Source organism: Anser brachyrhynchus (genome assembly GCF_964034855.1).
Source record: "Anser brachyrhynchus genome assembly, chromosome: 5".
NCBI classification, from domain to species: Eukaryota; Metazoa; Chordata; class Aves; order Anseriformes; family Anatidae; genus Anser; species Anser brachyrhynchus.
The window spans coordinates 35365558-35387714 of NC_137699.1; the positions used below are offsets into that span (position 1 = coordinate 35365558).

The 22157-nt window shown below is 48.8% G+C and overlaps 1 protein-coding gene across 1 annotated transcript; it reads left to right on the forward strand.

The window, feature by feature from the left end:
- The first annotated feature begins 3839 nt into the window (after positions 1-3839).
- On the forward strand, positions 3840-20599 carry DRD4 (dopamine receptor D4). Its single transcript, XM_080593778.1, has 4 exons — positions 3840-4317; positions 16974-17086; positions 17489-18042; positions 18808-20599. Exons 1-4 carry the CDS (start codon positions 4069-4071, stop codon positions 19008-19010), a joined length of 1119 nt encoding a protein of 372 aa, XP_080449904.1. The 5' UTR covers positions 3840-4068; the 3' UTR covers positions 19011-20599.
- Positions 20600-22157: the final 1558 nt, after the last annotated feature.

Here is a 22157-nt window from a genome sequence, read left to right on the forward strand (position 1 = left end):
CTGCACATCCAAGCAAGAAAGGATTGTTCAAAACCACTGATCGCACCAGAAACTCTTCAAAGGTGCTCTTAAACACTCACTGTCCGTTGCTCAAACATCCCAGCCCTGGATATACATAATGCTTCCTGCTTTCCACAAGGGTGATAAATGGCTCTATTGCTTGTCATCTTTTTTATTTTTGCAGTGGCATAAAATGACTTCCTTGTGTATATTGATGCATTACAGCCCTTCCTTCTCTTCTGTGAGGAGGACAGTTCCTCTCATCCCAGGAAGGGGCGGTGGCTCAAATCTACTAACAGAAGAGATGAAGCTTTCCTGTCAGCCCTCGCTCTCTGGGATTACTCCCAAGGGGACATTATCACACAGCAAAGCCACTGGAATCTGCTTGCCAAGGCTGCACCGAGGGCTGAGCAACAGCAGCAGACACAGGGGAACTGCAGGACTTAGTGGCAGTGATCAAGGATCACTGCAGCCTGGGAGTTTGCAATGGGAGAGCCGTCCTAATTAGTGCTTTGCATGGCTGCTCTTTTTTGGAAGTCAAAAGCCTTATTTCACATTAGTTTAATCCACTCCAGGATTAAACTGGTCTGGGATTAAGGTACTGCTAGTCTGGAATAAGGGCTTCCACGCTGAGAGTTAAGAGGCATTCTGCTCTAACCCACAGGGAAAATCAAGATAATTAATATAAATTGACTGTTAAAGGAGATTAGATAAATGGTATTAATCCCTGTGGGAAGGCAGAAGCCCTGCAGTCACAACTCAATCCCCACCCCTTTGCTGCTCAGCTTGTTTAAACATAAATAAATTAAGGGCATTCTATCCACAGAGGAGTTCAGTGCAGTTTCATTAACGTGTTTTGAAGCCTCCTTTGGCTAGTTTGGGTTTATTTTTTTGTAGCAAAAGAGCTCTAGTAAAAGTGGTCCCATTGTACCCGCTCCTCACTGAGTGAAGGCTGTGACAGCAGCACATTGTGCCAGCACTTGCGTCTTAGGATCCGACCAGCAGAGCAGAAAAGCTGTGAGCAGCGGATACAAACCACTGAGCTGATGCAAACTCCCTCTGCCAGGACATGTGGGTTTAAGAAGTACTGATGGGGTAGTTTTGTCCCAGTTCACTGCACTGGATGATGTGTATCTTCTTAACCTGACGGATTTGCAGCACTGCTTGCGCCCACCTAAGCCCTGAACTGTTCCCAAAGGAATGGGGAACTATGGGCAGACGGGACAGCTTGTGAGTACCCACTGCTGCTGGAGCTTTGTTTTGTCTTTGCAGGACAGAGCTGACACTGGTTTGAGTCCACATCAAAGCTGGGTCAGCTGGCAGAAGGAGGGGAGTAGACATACTCACAGGTATTGGGATCATTGTGAGGATGGCACACCTGCTCCAGGGACAAGGGACAGGACACAGTCAGTACAACTCAGCAGCTACAAAGCCGATGGCATTCTTGTGAAATTTAGAAAGAACTTGGAAGTCACACCTCTGGAGACAATATGGCAAGGCAGATTGCCAAGTAAGTACTTAAACCAAAGTAATTTTCTCCTACCCATGTATGAAATTGTGAAACTCGGGGCAGCTGGGGAAAACAGACTGCAGGATTAACTGCTGTTAGCCACAGGAAAAGGATGGTACTGAGGTCCAAGTCCCCATTCATGGTAACAGGGCTCTGGCTTTTCTATGCTTCACATGCTGAGGATTAATTGTGTCCTTCTCCAAATAAGAGTGAAGGAAATCGGTGGGGGCAGACACTGGAGAGAGGATTTCTTCTGCCAGCCTGTTAATAGATCAGATAAAACCCATATCTGGAGCAGGTAATATACTGGTATCTATAAACAGCTCTGAAAATCTTCTTGTCTTATAAAAAGCTGGCAATAATGCAGTTCCCACTCTCCACGTGGTGTAAATTATACTTTCCTTCTACGCCTTCTCTTCCTACTGCCTTCCACAAACACCAAGTGGAACTGGCTGGTTAGCTCACCCCAAACATCTGATCTGAGGTTTGGTGGCATGGCTGGAAAGGTGCCCATCGGTCTGGATCGGGTCCCACATCTCCCAAACCATCTGGGCTAGAACTGGGGGTCACAGCTCCCCCGTCCTCCCCCAGCCTCCAGCACTATCTCTGCGGGACTGCACTGAGCTTGTTTCTGTCAGCACAGGGGTGAATGCAGTGATGCATTAAGCAGAAAAAAAGGCACAGTTGTTGGTACCCGAGACGAACACGTGTGGTGTCTGCCTTGCTGCTTGCAGCATTGCAGTTGGCAGGTGTTCATCCTAGGGAGTGAGAAACGTCACCTTAACCCCTACCTCTAGGAATCATAATCTCTGTCTCTTATTTTAGTTGGCATAATTATGGCAAGTATTGTGAAAGGTGACTCTGAGTGTGGCTGGCAGAATGAAGGCTGCCTGAGTCTGCAGGTGCACAGGTACCTCTGTACCACAGGTACCACAGCATTATTCCAGGAGAGCTTTGGCTTCTTTTTCTCTCATTTACAACAATAAGACATCCTAGTCCCCATGTGCAGCTTACAACCTGCTACAGCACCTTTGCTCCTACACCTACTCTCCATCTGGTTGTTGCCTCAGTACTGCATTTCTGCAGCTGATTATTCCTGCCCAAGCACAGGACAGATGCAAAATTCCTTTTGAATTGCATCCTGCATTTGCCAGGTGTTTTTTGCAACATAACATTTTGAATTCTCATCCTGTGCTCCAAGATGCTCGCAGCCTCACCTGTCTTGGCAGTATCTTCAAATTTAATTAGTGGTCTCTCTGGACACTCATTCAGGTCAATTATGCAAATTCTAAACATTACCAGATTCTGCACAGACCTCGGAGTACAGTTTTCCAACCTGTTATTCACCCAATCCATAATAATTTCAGCTAGTCTTCCCCCTTTCATTGCTGAAGACAATGCTATGTGAGATTGCAGCAGAGCTAAAGCTGAGGTACGTGATATCTAATTATTTCCCTCCTAGCTCTAGCAAGGAACAAGTTCTATTACTTGAAGAAATACAGATTACTCTTTAGTCCCTGGTTTCTTGTCCCTCCCCATTTAAAAAGAGGCAGTTTGCCATTTTCTGGATGGTTATAGTCTCCCCAGTCCTTCAAATGCTCTCAGGGATCCAGGCTAACAGCATTGATTTCTCTAATTACTGTTCATACTATTGCTTTGAATCTCCTGGGGAAAATACCTTCAGGTCAGGCTGACTTGAAACAACCACCTACTCTGAAACTTGCTGTTTTTTTTTTTTTCCCGACGGTGTAGCTTCGTCAAGGTCTGACCGATCCGAGGGTGCTTTGATCTGCCACAACATTTGCAGTGCAGTGCTTGTGGGGCCAGTGCCTCCGCTGTTTCGGAGACATATAAAAGTGGTCAGCCTCATACCGAGGAAGACATTACGCTCAACATACGGACCTTGTTTTTTATTTTTTTTCTCCTCTGCCTCCCATAACGTGCCGCCGCAAAGTCTTTTAAATTCATTTTCTTGCAGTTTTTCGCTCTGAAGGGCGCGTTGCCTTGCTCCAGCACCGCTCCCGGAGCTTTGGGGTGGGAAGACCGGGGGAATTCACACCGACGGAGCGACGCTGTGCCGGCAGGGGGGCGGCTGATCGCAGAAGAAATCTCAGCGGTGTCACCGAAGACTTGTCCTTTTCCTCCAGCTCAAAACCCTGGGGGAGAAGGAGCCTCCCCCAGCGGACCTCCGGCCAGGCACCCCAACCACGGCAAGAGCTGGGGGGGTCTCCCCCCGACCCCAGCCTCCCTCCAGCCTCCCCAAGGGCTGCGGGTGCCCTGCGGGGAGGGGACACGGGCATAGGGAGGGGACACGGGCAGAAGGGGGGGGACACGGGCAGAAGGGGGGGGACACGGGCAGCCCGCCCCCTGCCGCTAAGCCTCCCGGTGACCCGCTTGGTGCCGGGGCTGCCTCCGGGAGGCTCCTCCCCGCTCCTCGCAAAGTTTGGGGCCGGCTCTGCCGGCCTCCCCCGGCCTCCCCCGGCCTCGCCCCGGGGCCGGGCAGCACCGTGAGGCCGGCGGCTCCATGAGCCCGGCTGCCGGGGCAGCGCCGCGGCGCCATGGGGAACGGCAGCGCCCCGGGGAACGGCAGCGAGCCTCCGCCGCCGCCTCCGGGTGGCCACAACGTCGCCGCCCTGGTGCTGGGCATCGTCCTCATCCTCCTCATCGTCGGCGGCAACGGGCTGGTGTGCCTCAGCGTCTGCACCGAGCGGGCGCTCAAGACCACCACCAACTACTTCATCGTCAGCCTCGCCGTCGCCGACCTGCTGCTGGCCCTCCTCGTCCTGCCCCTCTTCGTGTACTCCGAGGTGAGGCCGCCCGGGGGGCCGCGGGGGTCGGGGGCTGGAGCTCCTCGGTGGGTTTGTGCCCCCCAGCTCCCTCCGGTTTGGGATTTGTGCCCCCCAGCTCCCTCCGGTTTGGGATTTGTGCCCCCCAGCTCCCTCCGGTTTGGGATGGCCACGGCCCCCCCCGGGCACCCTGCCCGGTCCCCGCCGGGCTGCTTGTGTCGCTTTTGATCCCCCCCATCTCGGGGCATCGATCCCCAGCAGCCCAAATTGATCTCCCTTTTCCGAAGAGAGATGCATAAACCACGGCGGCTTCTCGCTGGTGGCCCCGGTGGCATCGCTGCTTGGTGGCTCCCCTCGTCCTGCCGGGCTGGAAAACCCCAATGCAGATGTCCCGGGGTGGTCGGCAGCTCCGGGGAGCCGCCGCAGCGTGCACGTCCCGTTTTGCCATCAGCAGGTGTTTGGGAAGGGACAGAGAGCTCAGCTCCTCTGCTGTGCTCCGCCTGGTGCGAGGTGAGCAGGGCTGGGTGAGAAGAGAGAGGAAGGAGGTTGCTGAGACTGGTTGAATAGGGGAAGCTGCCTTTTTAGGGACATTATTAGGGATGGGATCGCCCCACCAAAGTGGCTTTGGTGGGAGGCGTTGAGGCAGGCCTCCAGCCACCCCCGAAACCTGTCCACCTCCAAAGCTGCGGCAGCTGAGGGAAAGAAAAGCGGGAGCGAGGGGCAGGGGTGCAATTCACGTGTTCCTGAGGCTGAGTGGTTTTGCATCTCTCTCCGTAGAAGGGAGATAAATTTGTGCTGCCTGAGGATCGATGCTCTGAGATGGGGGGATCTATTGGACCAGGGTGAGGAGGGATCTGTTGGACCAGGCTCGCCACAGCCTGCGGCTCCCTCCCCGCAGCACCCAGAGGTGAACGGAGGACAGCACACACAGGCCGAAGTAGCAGGTGTTGTGTCCCTGGCCTTGTGGTGGCTGGTGGAGTGGAGGACAGAGGAGTCCTTTCCTGATGTGGGGAGAGCCAGGACGAGATGAAGGTGGGCAGCCCCAGTGAGCTGCAGCCTGAGGGTGGGTCAGTCAGACCTGACCTCGCATTTTTTTGGTTTGACATATGGTTTGTAAAGCAGTGGCTTAAATGTCACTTGGGAGTGCCAGGGGAAGTCCCCAGGAGTGAGGCAGTGTGGGGCCCCATCTGTGAAGGTTAACACAGGATCATACCAGCAGAGTTCAAGCCTTAGTGTCTACTCTCCTCTCCCACACCAGGGCTGCTGCTCAGTGCCTGACTGGGTTGGGTCTGTATTTTCTTAAGCAAGGAAGGTGGCGGATTAGAGCTTAGGATGCTTTTAGCCTCTACCTGGTCCTAGGATTTGGGAGGACATTGTGACCTCTCCGGAGACAGAGGTCTTCTAGAGGGACAGGTTCAGCTGGGGAACCCTAGGAAGAACCGGTGTTGGACAGGAGCAATAGATTCCCCTCTCTCTTTCCCCTGCACTCAGGAGCCCTGCCATGCTGCTTGGTTTTGGTCATTTGCTTTTCCCTTGTTGTCTCAGTTTTGGTGGTTAAAAAGCCTCCGTCTCTATCATCCTTAACAGCTATTTCTTGCTAATTGGAATTCTTTTCCTTTTTTTTTCCCCCCTTGCTCTTCCTGTTGTCTCACCGTGCCTTCTGTTCTTGAATCTGTGGGCAGACAGACACCAGTGTGGTTTCCTTTAGCCTGCAGGCTTGGGCTTTGCTGGCATTCATAAAATGCTGGTTGACATATCATGGCATACTGCTAAAAACGCTTCCTGCTGGGCACGAGCCTTGTGGGAGCTTCCTTGGGTACCACAGACGATTTCTGGGTGCTCAGGCAGAACACGGAGCACGCAGCAGGGTCTGTGCTCCTGTAGCAGCCACTGCCAACCAGCAATCGCACGCAGAGTGGCTGCGGAAGGTGCTGGACGGGCATGGATGTGCAGCAGCCTCCTGGAGCAGGCAACGGGGCATCTCCTGCATGTGGGGATTTGCAGCTCATTTTGTTGTGAAATATGGTAAGGAAAAGTCGGAGGAGCCGTTGTGCCAGTGCCGGGGGACAAATTTTCATTTTTCTCAGAGGCCAATGTGAAAACTGTAGATCAGAATCAGATGCTCAATCTGCGTGTATAAATGCAGATGTGTCACTTATCATGAAGGGTGTCACAAAGAGGGAACATCCGCTTGTTAATGAGGAAAGGAAAAGTGACCCGGGCAGGCAGCACCAGGGACATAAGGTGTAGTGATCGCTGCTGCTTAGAAGTAGATTGATTTCAACTTGCGCTTTGTACTACTGCATTTAGCCACTGCAAACGTTGCCTGAACAGTCCTGAAGGTTCAGTACAGCTTCTATTCCTTCTTGTGGTTTTTGTGTTTATTTTTTTAAACTTCCCTGAAGGTTCTCACAGAGCAAAGGTGGACTTTGAGGGTGTATTGAAAAACTTGAGAACCTGATGAGAGGGGACTTTTTGCTCCTTGTTTAGCAGAAACAGACCAATAAAGTCGAACTGCTTCCTTCATTCAGCAGGAGAAGCTTGGCTGTCCTGTGCCTTTTTCTTCTGAGATATCGGGTTTTTGGAAGCATCCCTCTGAGTCAGGGCTTTAGAAGACAGGTGGAAGTTTTAAAAAAAACACTTTAAAAACTTTTGAGGTGACATCTGACATCTCCTCAAAACAACAAATCTCCCACAAGCTTCAGCGGGGATGGGATTCCTTCCTGTGAGATGTGGATTATCTTTTGCTGGCATTCACAGAAGCCTGAGCACAATGGGAGAAGTCTTAGATGCTACTACTAGTCGTTAAGAAAGCTTATTGCAGCCCATTAGCAGCGTTTGTTGACACATGCACCCCTTTTGTACTTCTTAAGAAGCCAGCATAATGTCACAGCTAAACTTCTAGTCCACCCTGGGCATTCAGAGGTCTTGGATGTACTGAGCCCAGTTGTGTCTGCTCCCTGTGGGCGTCCCTTGTTTGTCCCTGCAGTGTTGGAGGACTGCTGAAGGCAGGTGCTGGGTAAGGCAGAACCTGGTGTGTGTGGTCACAACCTTTTCTTTTCTGTACCATTTCACAACCACTGCAGTCCTGACTGGAACCAGAGCTGAGCAGAAGGGCAGGGAAATGGGGCCACCTGCTGCAAACCTCCTCCAGTCCTGTCCTCCCCTGGGCAGTTTATGAGAGTAGCACCAAAGCCATCATCCTAACGGTGAGCAGGAGATGTGTCTGTCACTCCTGGCCAATTGCCCTGCTGCGCTAGGCTCCCTCAGCCATACTGGTATGTGAATATATACCATATATACCATAAAGAATAAACAGCCCTTGGAGACAGGCTGGTGGTGCAGGAAGTCAGCATATCCCCCTGAGCTGGGGCCGTGGGGCTCTCTCCAGATGTGCAGGGAAGCCTTGAGTGATGCAGGCCCCATCTCCCCACAGACCAGCCTTCACTGCGTGAGGTGAACACTTGCCCCTGAGTCCTGCCCCATCCTCATATTGACTGTGTTGTTGGGAGTTCCTCAGATTGTATTTCTTTCCTCGCTAATTTGTATAGTCAAGTTTACCTACCTTAACAGCTCGAGTTAACGCTCGGGGCCTTAATGAGCAAGAGTGTTAAACTGATGTAATGAAGCTTGTCTTCCCTAAATTCAAACGCTGCTGTCATTTGTCAGTTTTGATCTTCCACAGCCTGATGTGACCAAGAAATACCCTATGGATGGGGAAAGAAAGAAACATCAGCTTTCCACTGGCTTAAAGCATCCATTTCCAAACTGAGCAGCTCCCGAGACTGTGGATGTGAAGTGAATTCCTGCCAGGGCAGTGGTTACTGCCAGTTTCTCTCTTGCAGTAATGCACCGTCTTTAGAGAAAACCAAAAGCACTTCTGTAACCTGATCGTTCTTCGTTCTCTTTGGAGTGCTGCTTTGGATGGAGGTGGATTGACAAGCCGAGGGCAGCGGAGGTGGATTAGTGCTGTTCGCCATCTGCCTCTCTAGCTACTACGCAGTGGTGACAGAGCCAGCGTGCAGGTATCGGTGCAGTCGTGTGCCAGATCATAGCACGGGGATGCGGACGTGTCCAGCACTTTCCACTGAACTTGTTCAAACACAGACCAAAGAGATGTTCTAGAGTTTGCCAGGTGTTAATTACCACACAGAGGGCTGCCCAGATATGCAGAAGGCGTTTGTAATTCCAGCTTGCTTGGGAAACAGCTTTTGGGTTTGTAATCATACTGACTTCAGCAGGAGTTCTGCCTCAGTAAGCGGTATGATGGGGCAAAGTAAAAAGCCATGGGAAAGGCAGACTGCTCTTCTACAGCGTCCTTGTCTTTCTGATTGGAGTGTGAAGTCGTGCTCTCCTAGCAATCTGCTGGCAATGTAGCAAAGATGATGGGAAGCAAAGGGGAAGGAGGTGGCCTGGGGCACTCCCAGGGGTCTGTGATGATTCCCCAGGAGCAAAGCCCTGCTTCTGTGTGAAGGGAGGCCAGGAAAAGACACAAAAGTCTGCCTGGAGCAGCGACAGAACTGAGTATGGTGGTTATTGCTCCCCTGTGGCAGTGAGAACACATGAGAAAGTAGAGCTGTGCGGTGGTGTGGAGGTACTGCAGGATATTGTTAAGCTCTGAGGGGCTTTGCCCACTAGAGATCTGCAGTGTGTGGCTGTGCGGCTACAAAGACTCGCCTTTGTGTTAACTGCTCTGTCTGCCCCAAAGGCTCTGTGAGGATGACAGGAACCTTGGCAGCCTTTCAGTTGCGGAGGCATTCCCAACAATTAGGGCAGGCACCAGGCTGAGCGACTTCCACTTCTGTAGCCAGCTGCAGAGCCTACCTCCTACCTGCTTCACTGCGAGCGTTCCTCTGATCAGCGCTTTCCTTAATCCATGCCGAGGGCCTAAGCCGTGAAACAGGTCTGATCCAGGAAGCTGCTGGCAGGAGCCGTGTAAGGCACGGTTACGTAAACATCTTTGCCCGTAAGATCCGTGTAACTGATTACGAAAAAGAGGAAACGGTTTTAGCAGATCTGCGTGTTTACCCTGCTCCTCTACAGGTCAGGGAAGACGGCTCTCCCCAGCAGGCACTTGGCCTTGCAGATCTTCAGAGCAACAGAACAACCAGCGTTAATTACACCAGCCGTTTTCATGCTGAGGATGACGCTGTTCTGCATAAAACTTTTCAGGGTGTCAGTGTAACGCTGGAGTAGGAAGAGCTCTTCTGCAGCAAATTGTATTATATGTGTGCCTGTGATACCGTAAAAGTCGGTCAAAGAAGCTCTTTAAGACCCAATTTGGGGTTTCAGAAGTCAGACATTCTTTAATTGCAGCACCGCATGGATGCACAGGGGATCGCTCCACCTAGTGTGCGTGCCGAATTGTCAGGGCTACAGGGGTTATATGCAATTAGAACATAAGTATTCATTAGATTTTCGAGAAATGATTACTTCTTTCCGTAATTCGTTAAGATATGTAAAAGTTCCTGATGCATGAGCATTTGTTTCCACTGGTGGTCGTTCAGGGGTCTCTGGTGGTCATCGATAGTCTTCCTCACTGTGTTCCCTGCTTGAACCCAGTCCTTGTGCATGCTCAGGACATCTGGCTCTTTCTTATCTTGTTGTTCCAGCTTAGCCGGGCATACTAAACTAAGTCATTTACACATCCAACGATGTGCATGCCATGAGTTCCTCACCTATTCTTTGCAGGCACGTCCTCCAGGCCTAGGTTATCTTGCCCTCCTTCCCCAATCCTGTGTTACAGTTCTGTATGGTCTTACAGATAAGGCTGATTCTTTAGTGAGTGAGGTAGCATTAGGCATACAAAGTTTCCAGTCTTCCATCTATCTAACTAAACATAGTAAAATATTGCAAATTTGATTCTATTATTCTATCAGGGTGAAAACCTAATGTCCTTCTGACTTGGTATCACCTGTGATGCAGTGCTTCTGATGAGAGCAGACCTCTACCGTTCTCCAAATTTTCTGTGGCTGTCTGTAAATGCATGTCATCCTGTTTGCAATAGCACCTGAAATTACAGTCTTCCCTGGAATCTTACAGCTTCAGTGGAAATAGATGTTCTTCTAGCCTGAGTGATACCTGAGCCATACAGTCCCTGGATGAAATAGTGGGGAGGTGATATGATATATGCCAGCAATTATGAACCAGTGCTAACGATTTTATTTTCAGGGCCTTCATAACGGTTCAGGTGGACCAGACTTCCCCCTCGTTTTTAAAGTATGTTACAACAGGTGTGAGGCCACCTTTGTCTTGTGTCCCTCTCCTCTCCTTACTCTCTCTTTGCAGGCCGCATTTTGTCTTCTGGAGAATGCAGCAGCCAACCTGGCTCATAAAAAAGCCCAGAGTCAGCTTCTGGTGGGCATTCAGATTTACTTATTTTTTTGAATCAGATCCTGGATTTGCCCGTATGCAGGGATTATTGCTCTTCTCATTGGTGCCATATCTTTCTCAGCAGGCCTGGGCTCTTAGGATTAGCACTTTCAGTCTCTCCATGTTGCACACTTGAACCATGGCCTTGCAGAGCAGAGGCAGTTACTTGTTTGGAAATCCAGCCAGGCATGTCCTAATTCTTGTGGGCTGCTATTTTCTGGGTCTCTTATTTTGTATGCCATCACCACCAGAGGCTGAAAGATTGCTTTGCGTGCCCTGCTTCTTACGGAGCCTGTCTGCAGGGCTGGCAGGAGGCAGGTATGAAGCTCCTATGTTGTACCATGGCAAAGCACATGGCAGGACTCAGACAAGTGCTTTCACCATAGGAAAAAAAGAGCAAAACCTTTGGCCCTGCCCTGGCTCATGGAGCACTGGTGGTGTAAGAACTCATCTGGCATTAGGCTTGTGTGCAAGAAGGCAGATTTTCCTTTACAAATTGTCTGTACTTAGGAACATCAGCGAGGAAGGCAGCCTGCAAGGGCATTTTAGTCCACCTTCTGCCATCCTATAAAATCTTTTCCATAACTTTTTATTCTTTATGAGACAAAGTTGGGAGTTTTCCCTCCTCTCTGCAAGGTGGTTGATCCAGAACTTAAGTGCCATTTGTAGTGAGACACCGGTACCTTGTAAGCGAACACAGTGGCTGCATGTGAATTTCCTGGTGCTAAACAAGCACTCAGTCTGTGCCTGGAATACCGCTTTGAAAGGGCTTCAGCTGGTGTCCAGAGAGAAGGTGATTATCACCATCCTATAAACCCTCCTTGTCTTCCACAAAGCGCTGAGCTAAGGGCAAAGCGTGCCACGCATGTACAGTTTTCCATCTTCTCCAACGAGTGATGCCTGCAGATTTTGAGTGTGGTCATTAACGTGCCTATCCTCACCCGTTTGGGTGTGCAGAGGATGGCTTATAAAAGATGTAGCAGGTAGGCTGCCTTGCGGGGTTATATTTGCAGCTTTGTTTTCTTTTGTTAAGGGAGACGACTTGCCTGTAGAGCATGTTTTGCTCTGCAGCTGGCTGGCTGTGTCTTCTCAGCACCAGCACTACTGATCATGTGTGTGTTTCCGGAAAAGAAAATGAGGGGCAGAGAATGGAAAAAAGAAAGAGAAGGAAAAAAAAAAAAGAGTTGCTCTGGAGCACATAAAGGCGGCTTGAGCTGTTTATGATCCCTAAAGCCTTACACTGTGTACCTTGGTGGGCTAATCTTCTGCAACCTGCTGTAATTAGGTACCACTTAGCCACATGACCCAGCAAAGCCAGCTATGCCTCTAATCCAAAGTCACTCCCCCATCAGAGAGGTTCTTGGCACATTTTGCTATTGGTTCCCAACTTTCTGAGTGCCCAGCATGAGTCTCACGGCAAAGACTGTGTCCTTGGAAGGTGCTGCAGCCTGACGGATCTTGTCCTTTGCAGAATACGTTCATTTTCCGAAATCACGAATGGGTTTTGAACACTGTGGCTCTGAGTCAAATCTTCTCCCTCATAATCTGAATTGGTGAGGATCCGCGTGAACTTTTGGCAAAAATTTGAGGGTTGTGTTTCTTGATTCAGCTCCCAAATTCTGTTTGGAGTGGCTGATCTGCACTAGAGAGAAGCCTGCATGAAACATGCAGGTCTGAATCCAGACCTCATCTGGAAGTTCAGGCTGCCTCTCAAGGAGATGGGTATGTAAAAATAGCTAAACAGTTTCTTCAGAGTCTACTTTGGCTTTACAGCTCCACTAATCATAATCCCATGCGTGACATCACTACTGCCTGATATTAATCCTCGCAGAGCTGCCCGCTCCTGTAAATGTGAACAGGGAGGACTGTGAATGTAGAGAAAGATCAACTTTGCTCAGGTCACTGTGGATGGTCAAAAAACAAGAGGGAAAGAAAAGTGCTGGTTGGACTAGACTTAAAAAGGCTGTGCTTCTTGAAGACCTCTGAGGAAACTGCAGCCCTAATCTCTTCCTAGCGGAGCACCAGGTAGAGATGTCTCAAAAAACAGTTCAGAAACAAGTGCCACGAAGTGATACCAAAGTCCTCAAGTGCAGGAGAACATGTTGCATCGTAGGATTGAGATTTTCTGTCCTGGTTCTGCAGGATGCTGACACTTTGACTTTGCAGAACTTGAGAAAGAACAAGCCACTCTTTTCCAGCTGTAGTTATTATTTTATGAAAAGGACTGACAGTGTCAGTTCCATCCCAGGTGCCCACTGAGATGTGCCTAATAATTGCCAGTTGTGATTGAGGAGGATTCTTTGCCCCTGGACCCAGTATAGGCAGTTTCTGACCTGATGAGCTTGCTTTTTGCTCTTTCTCCTTGGACCAGTGGGTATTGTCGCTTTGCAAAGGCTTGTATACTCTGTGGGTTATAATGTGGTGCAAACCTTGCTGCCTCAAACAGCACAGCTCAAACTGGGAGTGATTTCACACCTGAGGGCACAGGGAGGTTGCTGCAGGAGGGGGAACCACCAGCAAAATGAACCGCTGGGTGCGGTGCCATGCAGTTTTGGGGCAGGGCACCCAGAACAAAGACAGAGACTGGAGAGCAGCTGTGGGCCTGGAGTGGAACTGCGTGGACTGCCCTAAGGACTCCGGCAGCAAGCCCTGGGCGCGTGGAGCTGCTCAGGGCCACGGCCTGGGGGGCAGACAGGCCCCCAGTGTGCCCTCCGGCCTCAGTCCTGGTACCCACAGCATCTGTAAGTGCTGGGACATGACGGCTGCTTCCCCGGATGGCTTTCTTTTGGGTTACTTAAACAAAAGCGCTTCTCTCTACTTCTGGTTTAGAACCAGATACAGTCGAGTTATTTCTGTTCTTGGCCTCACGATGATACCTCTCAGGTTGCATTTGCACCTCAGTCAGATTCCTCTCCGGGCCCCTGGTACCTCCCTGCTGGCCCCATTGCAGGCGTTCTGCTCTTCTTCCTCCCAAGACGCCGAATCGCTTGCTTCGGCTCCCCACTGGTTTTTAACGTCTGCCTTTCCAAGTCAGTTGATAGTTTTCTGGTACCGAAGTGCTGTTTTTGGAGCTAATCCAGGAACACGGGAGCAGGAGCCGTGTTCCTCGGCTCGCTGGCTGCCTGGGGGGGCTCTGCAGGTCACCCCCAGCAAGCTGAGGTCCTTCCACGTGCACAGAGCAGCTCATCCGCATCCCTCTCTGCCTGTGTGCGGTGTCATATATACACATATCCTGTGTATTTCATAAGCATAGGTAGTGCTTACCATATGTATATATTTTATGTAGCATATCACCTATTATGACTACATATATTCTATCATATAGACATTCTGTATTTATACTTGTTCTGTGATTGTATGATATTATGATATACTAATACACTACACAATGCATATTAATGAATTGATAAATTATATGAATAAATACACATTTTATACATAGATAAAATACACACAAGCTCCAGGGGCTTATATATACACACACACACATATATAGAAAGATATATGTAACACATTGTATGAAGACATAAAAATATACAGTAAATCATATATATTACATGTAGTAATATATAACCATAGTAATACTTATTATATATATATAATATAATAAGATTATATACACAGTGTATATATTGTATAATATTTTCTAAACTCACGGGGACATTTTATATACATATTTATTTATTTATAATCTATTTGTAATAATCTAGTAATTTTCATAATCTAATTTATATATGCATGTATTACAAATATAGCACAGGTAACATCTAGAGAAATGTATGAAATATGTAACGTATAAATATGAGTTACATATTGCATTAATATATGTAAAACATTAAAAACCTATATATTCATCATATATATAAATATATATTGAGTATATCATATCTTTCCTATATTATAGCAATACATATAATATATAGTTCATATATCAGTATAATATATGTATGCTATATATAATTTTATCTTTATATATTCTGTTTAATATATAGAAAGTATGTAAATAATGTATGTATGCTCTATATATGAGAAATGTTTTTATGTACACATACAAATATATACAGATATAAAAATGCCCTTGGGACTTTGCAAAGGGGGGAAATGCCAGGCTGTGCTCCAACACTGTATATAATATCTCCAAGATATGCAAGCTGCTTTTAAAAGACCTGTTTGGATCCAGGATGACAAGCAGCCAGTGCTACCAAACTTTTTGTTTTCAAGCTAAAATCACACCTATTTGTACATCACGTTGAGTAGAGTAAGTGGGGGTTCTTACACCAGCTTCTCTCTGCAGAGGCACTTGGAGGATTGCAGAGTTTGCCTGGCAATCACAAATGTAGGAAAAATTCTCTGCTGCTGTAGTAGGAAGAGCTCACTGAGACTTTCTGATTTGCCTGCAAGCAAATTTGTCAGTTCCCTGTCCGTGCTGACCAAATTCAAGGGAATAATGACACGCTGGCATGGAGCAGAGAAGGTTTGAGCTGACACTTTCTGTGTATTCCACTTAAAAGTGCTTTAATGCGGAAATAATTGGCTGGTTTTATACCCGGACTAGACTGGAGTGTGGCTCAAACAAACTTCTGCAAGCAGTTTTTGGTGGCTGTGCTAGCTGAAGGTGTTGCAGTCCTTCCTTCTGTCCTCGGTCTCATGCTGTGCAGTCTGTGCCACTGGCTGAGAAACAATGCAGTGAAAACCAGAGAGCCTTGCCGTACCTTCAGCAAAGGTGTAAGCAGCCCCTTGGGAACACCAGGGTGCCAGCCCCTGCCCTGAAGTGCTCAGTGCTCGGCTGCTCTGCGAGTGGAAGTGCCAGAATTGCTGCATGGACAGCGTTAGACCTGGAAGGATCTTTTGCTCCTGGTTTGCCATAGCAGGGATGAAACAGGATGATGCCTAGGCAGAACAGCATGGTCTCATAAGATGATTTCTCTGAACCTCCAGGGAGAAGGATTTTTTGCCTGGCGAATGAAATATGTGCTTTCTTCTTAAAAAGTCTGACAGCTCAGACCAGTCCTTCAGGAGATTGTGTGTGTTTCTTGCTGAGCCTATCTGGCCCACACCACTGCCTGTTCTCTGCCAGCACTACTGCTTTGTGCCCAGCTCCTTGCAGAAATAACATCCAGGCTTAAGGTATCATTATGCCAGATACAAGAGGCTCAGTTTGTCGTGCCTGATTCTTTTTTTTTCAACATGATTTAGTTTGGACTCAGTGCTTGCAGACCAATTACAGCCGTCTGGTCTTCTGGCAGTGTGGGTTGACAGAGCATTATTATCCATATATATATATATAAGTCCTGATTATATGAGTTTAATTTAGGGGAATGAGGGAGCTGTTCTTCTAAACTGCTAAATTAGGGTGGAGGGGCTTAGACTGAGCTGAGAATTAAATGATTTGAGACTCTCTTTTACTGACAGGGAAAGACAAAAAGGTACCCACCCTCTCTAGTTTTACTAAAATTATATTTTTTAATAAAAATTCTGTTTATGGTCTTGTCCTAAGGCAGGTGTCCTGGTGCAAGCAAAGGAATCTGACATTCAGTTTCTCAGCTTTGGGTGCAATACAGTCTGGCAAATATTTGGTGTCATGTGCTAAGGGTTTAATGAATCCTGATGCAGTTCTGTTCTTGAGTGTTTCTTTCCATTCCCATTTTTCTTCCATTCCCATTTTCCTTCCATTTCCATTTTCCAAGAGACAGGTTCACAGCACACTGCTGAGGAAATGGTCCTGTTCTACAAGCTGTCGGTCTTGGGAGGTTGGCTTTGTGCTTAGCACGACAGAATACAACAGTTGTGTAACACAAAAACTGCTCATGTTGTTTGCAAACAGGGCATTGGAGTAGTTTGGAAATGAAAAAAGAAAGAGGAGCTACAGGCCCTGCAGACTGTTGGGGAGCCTCTCCCTGCTTCCTCAGTGACTTGCAGCTAATGATAGTCCTGCATGGCTGGGGAGATATTTGGGGTGGCACATTTGATGAGTCTGGGGGTTTTGAGTCTGAGGGCTGTCACTACATCTGCTATTCTGCCCAGAGTGACTTGCTTGGCAACACCGATTGTCTGTGAGCTCAATTCTCCAGCCAGGCAGAACTGCAAAGCCCTAAGGAAGCTGTGAGCCTCATGTGGGGCTAATTCTCTTGCACCACTGTTTAGCTGGAAGGGGGAGTACCATGCTGAGAGGGGTGGACTGCTCGACTTCAGGCCCTTTATTTGAGTGGAGGAAGACATAAGGCTCCCAGACCCAAAGTTGTCTCCCTGCATTTTAAAGGCAGTGGGATCTGGCACCTGCTGACCCCAGGGATCTTGTCCTTCAGTTCCAGGGAGGCGTGTGGTCCCTCAGCACTGTGCTGTGCGATGCCCTGATGACCATGGACGTGATGCTGTGCACGGCCTCCATCTTCAACCTCTGTGCTATCAGCGTGGATCGGTAAGTACCTTCCTCCTCCTGCCAGCAGAGAGGGAGCGTGCCTGGCCGGAGAGCTGTGTCCCGGCACCAAACTGCTTCCACACACACCCTCGCAAGGATCCCGTGCAGGGAGGCTGCATCTTGTTTCCCCCAAAGGAGGATGTTCTGTGCTACCATCCTGCCTCATTGTCAGCTTTGTGTCCCACCTGTACCCTTGAGGCCAAGCTAAAAGCACAGTTGTGTGACTAGGACAGAGCTGTCCCTTTGTGTGCTATTCTGAGGGGGAAGACTGGTTGTAGCACAGGCCTTGCCTGTGCAAGCACATCTGGGGGGAAGGAGCTCACTGAACAGGGAAGGACAGCAACAAGCAGCTTGGGAACCACTCATGTTACCACTGACTCACCCGGGGCCTTCTGTTGGCAGGTTTATTGCTGTTTCAGTCCCGCTGAACTACAACCGGCGACAAATCGACTTGCGGCAGTTGATCCTCATCTCCACCACCTGGATATTCGCCTTTGCTGTGGCATCCCCAGTCATATTTGGCCTCAACAACGTTCCAAACCGGGACCCCAGCTTGTGCCAGCTGGAGGATGACAACTACATTGTGTACTCCTCCATCTGCTCCTTCTTCATCCCTTGCCCCGTCATGCTGGTGCTCTACTGCGCCATGTTCCAGGGACTCAAGCGTTGGGAAGAAGCCAGGAAGGCCAAGCTACGGGGTGGCATCTACGGGGGCAACAGAAAGCTCTATCACCCCTCGCCCTTTATCGAGAGGGAGCAGGCTGGACTGGAGCCAGACGAGTGCAACCCTTACGCTCACTCTGACCACCCCCTGCCTGGGGACTATGTGATGAACAATGGGGTCCAGACTGTCTCCTACCCGCACCTCCAGTACCCACCCCCAGGACACAGTCGGAAGCGGGCCAAGATCAATGGTCGGGAGCGGAAGGCCATGCGGGTGCTGCCTGTCGTCGTCGGTGAGTTACAGTCGGCGATGGCTGGGAACGGGGTGGGTGGGAAACGTGCTGCCTTGTCCCACAGCAAGGTTCAGTCTGGCAGGGCTTGCCTAAACCTGGCGAGGCAAACACACGCCGGTTCTTTTGCGGACTCCCAGGCAGGAGCCGCACGGCCTGAGCACGGGTGTTTGTGCAGGGATAGGAGCTGTCACTCCAGCCCATGCTATTTTCATTCCTGCAGGAGGTGAGGGTAGGGTAAAAGCCACCTCCCTCTTGTTCCACTTTCCCAATGCAATGCCTTCACTCTCCTCACATGTGGACTCTTGTGTTCGCACTCACCCTCCCCTTGTTGCTGTGGAACAGCCTGGCTGCAGCTGCAGACCTGCCGAACCCATCTGAGGTTGTGAGAGGTAACAAGTACCCAGAGAACAGCTCCATCTCCCTTTGATCCAGGGTAGCAACAACAAACATCACCCTTGGGAAAGAACATATGTACACTGTTTATAACTCAACCTTTTCTTCAATGTAAGCATGAATCCTGATGTCTTAAATGCTAATTCAAAACGATACATAACTTACACTTTGCTTCACCAACGTTTACGATGAGAAAGATGTCTAAAAGTTTTTGTCTTGGAGGAAGCCCAGCTCTGCACATCTGCTGCTTTTCTTTTTTTCCCCCCCTCAAAGCACTCTGAGCTGTCACCGTTCTTGTTTGGCTCAGGCTGCACTTGTTAACTTAAACTCTTTTTAACATGCCACTTTCTCTCTTTAATGTCCTCTTGGCAGGTGCTTTCCTCTTCTGCTGGACGCCTTTTTTTGTGGTCCACATTACAAGGGCTCTCTGCAAGTCCTGCACCATTCCCACTCAAGTCACCAGCACTGTCACTTGGCTGGGTTACGTCAACAGTGCTGTCAACCCCATCATTTATACTGTTTTCAACGCCGAGTTTAGGAACTTCTTCCGCAAAGTCTTGCACCTATTCTGCTGAGCCCACTGGAATTGGGAGAAGGAGCGACCAGGACTTTTTGTATAGTTCATTAAAGATCTATTTCTGCCTATGGTTTGCTGTCTTTGTTGGGGAGGAGGGAAGGAGGAGCGATGGCAGCTATAGGATGGTGGTTCCCAGCCCTCTGTGTCCCCTACAAGGAGTTACAGGTAAGTACCAATGGATACAGCCTGGATACTCTCCACTGGCAACTGCAGGTGTAGCCACATTTTTAACACTTGGTGTTTGACATAAGCAGCAAGAGACACCACAAGACAGCATGGCTGGTTCTCAGAAAAGCTCTTGCTTTGGATGTATCTGTCTGGGCTCCTCTTAGCTGTCACTAAACAAAATCACACCACCCACCACCCCCAGACATGCTCCAGGCACACAGGAGAACTTTGAAGCTTGCAGCTGCTCTGGCCTCGAGACTCGAAGACGTTCACTACCTCACCCCTGCATGGGGGACGTCCCACCAGCTGCCATCTCAAGGTGTTCCACTGAGGGCACCAGCCCGGCCTTACTGCATCCCGTCTCCACGGAGGCCGTGTGATTTAAACTGTGAGGATAAGCCAGGCTCATGTCTGCAGACACAACTGCTGCGGCAGCTCTGGACTGGGCTGTAAGGTAACAAAGGCAGGAGCCTGTGGGGAAGAAAAACAGAGCTAAGCTGTTTTCCTAGATGGTCACCTGCCAGATGAGGGTGTATATACCTGTGTAACCTCCTTTCCCCCTACCCCTAATAATTTTAAATACAAAGACTGGTTTGACTCATGTTGGACAAGAAGAAATTCAGGTCCTACAAAAACCAGCCTCTGCCCAATAGCACTAACACCCACAGGGCAGAAAGGCTGGCCCTGGCTAAGAAATGCCAAAATTTGGTCAGGACCTGAAGAAATCAACTGGTCAATGTATCATCTTAGCTAAACGCCGTGAGGTAGCACTTTGTGATCCCACAGCTCTAAGTGCAGCAGGGAGTTGTGCAGACAGCTCCTGTCTCCAGCGGCCTTTCCTACCACACGAGGAAGAGGAGCATCGTATCGCTCATCCCTCCCAGCAGGCAGCAGCGCTGAGCTGGTGAGTCCTGACCACGACTGACAGCTCCCAGCTGCCAGCTCACAAAACAACGTTCTTGCCTTGCTCGTCATCCTATTTTCCCCGCTTGGACATGGTGACTCTTTGCACTCAGGCTGCTGGAGCAGAGCATGCAAAAGTCTGAACAGGGAGAAGAATCTTAAGTTTCTTGGAAGAGTGCATGCGGCTGCCTGGTATTAATTTTAGATTTACACATCCAAAGGCACAATGATGCTATTGCTGTTACTCACCAGGAATTATCCAGAATTTCTTACTGAGCTGAACAATACCTGCCAGGAACCATTTCCAGCCCGCTGAAAAATCTTTTATCCCTTTTGGTAAACCTGAGCACAGTGACACCAAGGGTAGCCAGAGGGAGTAGGCAATGCCGCTCTCTGAGGTGCAGAAGGAAAAAAAAATATCGCACAAAACAACAATCTTCTGACTAATGATTTTTGTATAGGGTTCTTGCTTTCTAAGGGGTAATTTGTTTGCTTAGAAATAAAAGGAAGAAAGTACTGCTGGGAGGTCTTGAGATTTTCTTTGACTAAGGATAACAATTGCTCAATGAATTTATCATCAACAAGCAAACACATTAAATTCCCACAATGATTATACTGTAAATTTTCAAGTTCCATGGTTTGCATCACTATGTTGGGGCCAGCTGCCCCAAATGCCAGGGCCCTGATGAGAAGCTTCCCAAGAGCTTTAATTCCACGAGTCATACCTACAAATTTTTCATTTAGGAATGTTACCTCACTCACTCTCTTCAGAATTGTTTTTTCCTTAATGAAACAATGCAGTAGAAACAATTCAGACAATAACCAAAGGATCGGATATACTCATCCATAAGCTATTTAATGACGATAGTGGAGGACTTTAGGTGTGTTGCTGCTACAAATTGCTCCTCAGTTACCTACACAAACAGGAGACGTGGTAAGCATGTATACATTACAGCTGTGCTCACTTCTTTAAGTTGCTCTAATTGTCTTTGAAGCAACACAGAGCTCTACTTCTCAGACCAGCAGTACTCTATAGGGGTGTTTCTCTGTGGAGAATGCAAGGTGAGCCAAAGGAGTGAAGCAACAAAAATAATCCTTTCCCAACTGAAAGGTGAGTTTGACATTCAAAAGTGCAGCTTTAACACACCAGAATTGCCACTTCAGAGCCAACCTCCACTGCATTCTAATGCGAGACGCTGTCATCTCGCCCTTATTTATTTTGGGAGTGAATTGATCCACAGATTCACTGGATTGTGACTTTGCAGCCTTCTCTGAGAAAAGCACCTCTGCTCAAAGATGCCAGCGCAGAGGGGAGTTCAGACTGAAGAAAAGAGCCCGCTGCTGGCAATCCTCCCTTCTCAGCGCTGGCCAGCTCAGCGACTGGCTCACGGATCGGGTGAGCACACAGACCCTCACTGACGCACCTCTGTGCTGAGAGCTTTGCACGTACCCAAAGATGCTGCTGAGGCAGATTGCTGAAAACAAACTGGTACTTTATCCACACAGCAGCATGAGGTGTTCGACATACTGCACTGTTTGATTTAGTCAGAACCTTAATGGGCAATAGATGGAGGCAAGAAACACTGTAAATTAGTTGTATTTGCTGTGGGTTCAATTAAGACTCTCTTTTCCATTAACTAAATCTCTTAAAGATTTAGAAAACAAGCAATCATCATGTAACTGTGAGAAGAAACTATAAATACTGAAGTATTACTTTGGGGAAGCAGAAGTATGTTGCTTGCTATGGGATTCTAAAGAATTGCCTATTCTTTCCTTCCCTAGAGTTTCACATGTCTGTTCTCAGCCTGCTTCAGTTTGTGCTTGGCTTTCCACTAGAGAATGATCTCCTTCAGAGGAGGCAGGCATGCTGCTAACTTCCTTCGGCTAATGCCAGTTCCTTACCCTCACTGGGCTGTGGCCCCTCCTTTCACAGGCACTGCCTCCCTTGCCCATTAAGCTCTGCATTACCAGGAATAACCTTGCCAGGACACAGCGAGAAAGCAACATCAATCAAGTGCCACCAACCTGTGCTGGAGATCCGCCATCCTCCCTCTGCGGACAGGTCTCATCGGCT

Bases quoted from the DNA above. Each gene is read 5' to 3' on its own strand.
- DRD4 (XM_080593778.1), top strand. From the start codon at position 4,069: ATGGGGAACGGCAGCGCCCCGGGGAACGGCAGCGAGCCTCCGCCGCCG. The intron at 4,318-16,973 runs GTGAGGCCGCCC...CTTGTCCTTCAG, and splicing joins CCCTCTTCGTGTACTCCGAG to TTCCAGGGAGGCGTGTGGTC. The intron at 18,043-18,807 runs GTGAGTTACAGT...TCCTCTTGGCAG, and splicing joins GGTGCTGCCTGTCGTCGTCG to GTGCTTTCCTCTTCTGCTGG.